The 6,000-nt window shown below is 39.8% G+C and overlaps 1 protein-coding gene across 1 annotated transcript in view; it reads left to right on the top strand.

Moving 5' to 3' along the window:
• Positions 1 to 478: 478 nt before the first annotated feature.
• The window catches only part of LOC139715468 (uncharacterized), a 28,728-nt gene continuing 23,206 nt past the window's right edge, over positions 479 to 6,000 (top strand). Inside the window, exons 1-3 of the mRNA XM_071627041.1 lie at positions 479 to 493; positions 1,437 to 1,490; positions 1,993 to 2,143. Of these exons, the coding sequence (XP_071483142.1) occupies positions 479 to 493; positions 1,437 to 1,490; positions 1,993 to 2,143 (220 nt within the window). The remainder of the gene's footprint in view (positions 494 to 1,436; positions 1,491 to 1,992; positions 2,144 to 6,000) is intronic.

Below are 6,000 nucleotides of genomic sequence, written 5' to 3'. Positions count from 1 at the left end.
TTCATGCGCATGCGCACTGAGAGTGTGCGTCCATTCGGAAGCTCTCGGGACAGCCATTTTGGGTTAGGAGATAAGCACAGGGAGCTCTCTTGTAGCCTACCGTATTTTCGCTGACCCATTGAGCCAGCGCTATTCTCATTCGGGGGTCACTACATTTGATACAGAATGGGGGAGGCAGCGTGTTGCGTTCGTCTCCGTGCCGCACAAACCACTCGCCACGACTGAGTGTCTTTAATATGAACTGCACGCAGAGAGCTATCCCAGACATTAATTACTTTAGCATACACCGTTGATCACCGATAAGCCATCAGCAAATCGACCAATCTCTCTTGCCATAATGCTTTGTTGTATCCCAAGGGGGCGACTGCGGGTTCTTGTTGCCATACTCGTCTCTTGTTGCCAGGGATACCTACATCCAATCTCCATGCATGCTGCCATGTTATAATGGACCAGATTCAAATGTGGAAAAAAACAAAAAATGGAATCTGGAGAAGTGATTGTTTTGACAGGAGCAATGCACTTTGTCAGTACTGGGGAAAAAAGGAAAGATACTACAAAAGTAACAACAACAAAAAACATGCAACTTGTACTATCAAATGTGTTTCACACAATAGGATACTTACGCAATTACCGTATGTAATCTTGCACATGTATCTTCTTTTATATATAAGTGGAAAAATGAGCAAGGAAAAAGGGATTCCTAACAGTGAATAGAATTGCCACATTTACATTAAGTGTACATTAGTAATACAAGTACAGTCTATTAAAGTATTCAAAGCATAATTTTTAACTTTTCAGACTTTGAAATACTCTACTCATCAAAGATAATGTAAAAGGGGATCCTTTTTTCTGAATTTTCGTTTCATCCAAATAAACCTTTAAAAGATTTTTTCTTAAGCCTGTGAAAGTAGAGCAAAGTTTGGATTCTACTTCTCTTTCATTAATCTTGTGATGATGATAACCCTTTCCATCCATGTGCAGTACGACAAGTTTATTACTCTATTCTATTGTTTTAATACATACAAAGTGTATACACCATTCGCAATAGTGTAGGTGTAGTAGTAGTAGTACAATGTAGTGTCATTTTTACTGTGAATATTTTTCTCATTATCATAATTGTTAGCAGTATCATATTTGTTTGTTGTTGCTATCACTACGATGTACCATGATCTTCATTTTTACATGATGCACTCACTTTACCCTCCTCAGCTCAGGTCACTATCATTGTTGCTGAATTCCACCATTTCTTCATTAGGATAATGGGCGGCTGATTGAATAGCATCACCAGGGACCTTCCCCATATGACCTTGCTATGCCATTATACAACAATTGTCTCTGTGTCCCATTGTGTGATGCTCATATCATATCTCTGCAGCATAGAATATATCTGCAGAAAATTGTTGATATTTCTTCTTCTTTGTTTCTGTCTTTGTCAGGTCAAACCCAAACAAGAAGTGGAAATAAAATGCAAGGCATTTTTACCTCCAGCGGTAAGTACCATGCAGTCACACAGCACAAAGATTATAATATACTTCTTTAAAAGGGACATACTTGTAGTGATTACAGATTTCTTTATTATTAAAAGGCAAATCAAAGGAGATTCTGTAAAGAAAAAGACATCTATATGGTCAAATTAAACAAACAAGAACATAATAAAATGGTTCCATTAAAATGAAAGAAAACATGACTGAAGCCCATGAAGTTTCTGCCTCTGCTTGTAACAGAAAAAATAGTTTTTTTTTTCTTTTTAGCATTCTCATGATATAAAGACACTGCTATGAAATCATGACCTGCGATATATCTAATAAAGCAACATACACAATGTACTTCTTTTATACAGTTCACTGAAAATACATTCTCACTTGAACTATCAAGGTACAGCAGTTGGTTGTCATGATAGCAAATACTGTGCCTGTTGCTGCCTTGTGGACAAAAATGTAATTTTTTATATGTGACAAAATGTCCATTTATGTTACATTCCAATCTCCTAAGGCATGGGCCCCAGAGATCGTGGTTTTAGAGCCCCCTGCCAACAGCGGGGGTAACATGTACTCCCCTCGTCACAACGCAACTCAGCCAGTGAACGGCGCCCCCACACATTTTCCACAGCTCTCGAACCATGACAGAACGGAGCCACCGGATGGTAAGAATGTGCGACTTGTTCAAGATGTAGTAGCACTGCTATTAATGGCAGCATGCACCAGATTGATGATACTGTTAGTGAGAATGTCTGTTTTCAGTTGCTTCCACTGCATGATGGATATGGTGATCCAAGATTTTTCAAATAGCATGCTTTTCTGGGACATTTTGCTTTTTTTTTTAATGCATGCTCTTTTAATAGTGCTATAAGATGTGCACCATGCATACATGGCATGTATTATCAATTACATTATGTAGAATGCCAATAATGGGTAAAATTTGTAGGGTATTGCAAGTCAATGTGAGTAATATAAAGTTATCATGTATTAGCATAGATCATAGATTCTTAATGTCTTGACCCTGCTTTACATGCTATAGATATTTCGTAATTGAAGAATGATTGATGAGATTTCTCCCAACAAGCAGGCAGAGATAGAGAAGGCCAGACCATTAGTTTAGGATCAGGCGCAAAGACTCAGGAAGCAAAAGATCAGGGCAAGAGTAGTGTAGGGAAAGGTCAGAAAGCTCAGGGGTTGGCAGGAGATTTAAAAGACAAGGCTGTCAGAGGCAAGAATCCCCCAGGAAAGAAAAACCTCAAAGCTCCTCCATTGCGTCCCACTACCAAAGAAAAGACCAGCGCCATCACGACCTCCTCGCCAAAGAAGGCGCTCGGCACCAGAAAAGGGCCTGCGAGCAAATTCGCTATGGCCCGTGGCAAGCCGAGTAAAGCTGGAGAGGAGAGGGCCAAGAAACTGAAACAAATGCAGGCATCATGGACCAAGGAGGCCAACAAGGACAGGAAGGGCTCAAGTCAGAAAGACAAGGGAGGGTACAGACAAGGTGATAGGCTTGGTAGAGGAGGCATTAGCCTGAAAAAGGAGGAAGGCAAGGTTAGTGAAACTACAGGGAAGGTAGCAACAGCAGGAGGGGTGGACAGAGGCAAGAGAGTCCAAGATCCGTCCGGATCCCATGGCAGACAGACTAGGGTTATAGAGGTACAGCCAGCTAAGCCAGATAGGGCTGCTAAGGTACATCAGTGGACAGGGAACACCTCAAACTACCTAATAGGTAAGGTGTACAGATCAAAATATTGCATTTACATGTAGGTAAATTTACAAATTATCAATCAAGCCCAATTCACATCTTCTTGCTAGTACTGAATGTCCAGATGCTCTGAGTCACAATTCTGCATGTGTACCTGACTGAATTTGACTGTCTTTCATCTTGTTTGAATAGATCAGTGACATTTGGTTTCTTTCTTTCTTTCTTTTTTTTCTTCAAGCCATCAGTGCTTTATGTATACTGTATGTACATTTTTTTCTTTATTTCACTATGCATAGCACGACACTTCTGGATCAGTAGAAATAGGATTGGTAAGAAAATTGTTCATTGACTGAAAAGTCACTGTGAATGTAAGTGATGCAATTATTTCAAACAAAGGAGAAGAAGAAAATATGCATATGGATTTCTCTTGTCCGGCCGCTTTGCCAGATCATGTCACTGGCAGTGACTTTTTAAAATAATAGATACTGAGTGCTTTATATTTTCATTCTGATAAAAGCTGCAATTTGGGCTTCACATGGTTTTTTACTTAAATAGTTTGACATTGGAAAGCGATGCAATTCTTTCTTTCTTTCTTTCTTTTACCTTGAATAGTTTTCCAAACCATAAGTGCAGTTCCTGAACTCAAAACATCCAAGGAGATCAATGCAGGCAATTGAATATCATTTTATATCAAAAGGATATAACTTTTAAGAGAATTCACAGGAAATGCTTTTTATACATTGTTTTAGAATTACAATGTATTGAAACCATGGTTTCATGACATGAAAGCATTACCAGTAATCATACACTCCAGAGTTGAGTGTCATCACTTGAGTTCACTCTATTAGACTTTGCCTGGCACAGAATGCATACTCTTTCCACGATTCTTTCCTGCATAACATTGGTGGTGTTATGAACTGGCAAATTGCTAACATGCTCAGTCAATCTGGATATTTGCTATCTTGTAAAACTGTAGAACAACATACTGTCATGTATTTTGAAGTGCACACTGCACAACACAATCATATCCTGTTTATCTCAATGCACAACACTCTGCAGTCGTCTTCATTGCAAGTGCTATAAACATTCAGCACAAAAAGGTTGAAAGAAATGAAGCCATTGAAGTGCATTGTTCTTGCCGGCACTACAACCGTTCCAAGGTTTGGCGTCTAACCGACGACTATTCGTTGAAACTGGTGGGGACTCCTTTATCAGTTGTCCCTGCAGCAGGGGGAATATTGATTTCCTCCCGAATGGTATTGAAGTTAGGCATGGCTTTCAAGTTTATTGATCCCAGACGTTTGTTGTAATTGATCGTTCATGTTCACGAAAACATGTGACCTCCCCGCCTCCCTCTCGATCAGCTCTCCTCTGCAGACGGGCAAACTGCAAAGGGGAGTTGAAAAGTAACTTTTTCCACACACCCATATTGTTCAAAGCAAGACTCATGCAATTTACCAACAGTTATTAAACTGGTACATGCGCTTTTTGATTATTAGTATACTGTACGCATGGTATTTATCAAGGAATGGAAAAAGACAACTTTATCTTCATCTGCATAGCTCTGTGAATACTAGGTATTGCAAGAGGAGACAATTTGATTTGTGTGAGAAGCAGTGCTTTAACGAACATGCAATACTAATTGCAACATAATTGGTGTATATCGTGGTGTGTGTCTAATAGTGGACTGAGTACAGACAGACATTTCTTGAGTGCAAAAGTTGGAAAATATTTTAAGACGACAGCGACTTCTGACTTTATCACCCTCATTCACTGTGCTCATTGTTCATACTCGTAAAGATACATTTACTCTGCACGCTGCATGCAAGTTTTGTCTGTTGTGTTTGACTTTTCATTTGCATTTGTACTGCATGATGTGTTTGGCATGAACTATTTATTGCATGAATCACAAAACTGTATTCATCACATCCTACTGCCCACTGTACCTTTCATTCTTTCAAAAATCTCTATAAGAGGTTAATCACGTACATTTAGTGATTGGTAATAAAGCCTGGAATGATCATGATAATGACCACATTTCTCATACTGTTTTTTTTCTCTCATTTTCTTCATATTCATCTGTAAATTTCATAATCACTATACTCATTAGATTCTATTCATTATGGAAATAATTTTCAAATTTCTACAGACAGGATTGGAAGCCTGAGATTTAGCATTAATGGGTGCTCTCATTTTGGTTTGCATTTATAAGTTTTCTCTGTTTTAAAATACAGTATGGTGATATCTTGAAAGCACCTGCATTCTTGCTGGCAGTATTCTTTTCAAAGAACATGATTGCATGTATATCTCATTGCCTTGTGTTTCCACACTGCTAGCTTGCCATTTTGAGGAGTACACAGCGTGTATGTGACTCTGCCACTCTCTGTGTTTGCATGTTTTGCTTGCTCAGTATACACTGCATGTGCTTGGAGTTTCTGTTGCTTTCATTTTGTGATGCTGCATCTTGTCAGGCATGCCACACCCTCCACCACCACCACCACCACCACTAGAACCACCACATCCACAAATCGAGAGCTACAATCATGCCATCCAGTGGTTGCCACAGGAAGCTTCCAGCATTCTCCAGCCTCCCCAAGTCATCTCCCAGGCCGATCCCACCTTCCATGGTCAGAGCTCTCACCAATCATGGGTCTTCCGTCCGCCATGGGAAATGAACAATAATTCCCACCCTAACCCCAACCCAAACCCAAACCCAAACCCAAACCCAAACTCAAACCCAAACCCAAACCCTAATCCCAATCCCAATCCCAACCCCAACCTTAATTTCAATCCCAACCCCAAACCCAACCCTATCCA

Source organism: Diadema antillarum, unplaced genomic scaffold (assembly GCF_040938485.1).
Source record: "Diadema antillarum isolate AM-2024a unplaced genomic scaffold, OU_Dant_1.0 scf00000049, whole genome shotgun sequence".
NCBI classification, from domain to species: domain Eukaryota; kingdom Metazoa; phylum Echinodermata; class Echinoidea; order Diadematoida; family Diadematidae; genus Diadema; species Diadema antillarum.
This window is presented reverse-complemented; position numbering and strand designations above follow the sequence as displayed.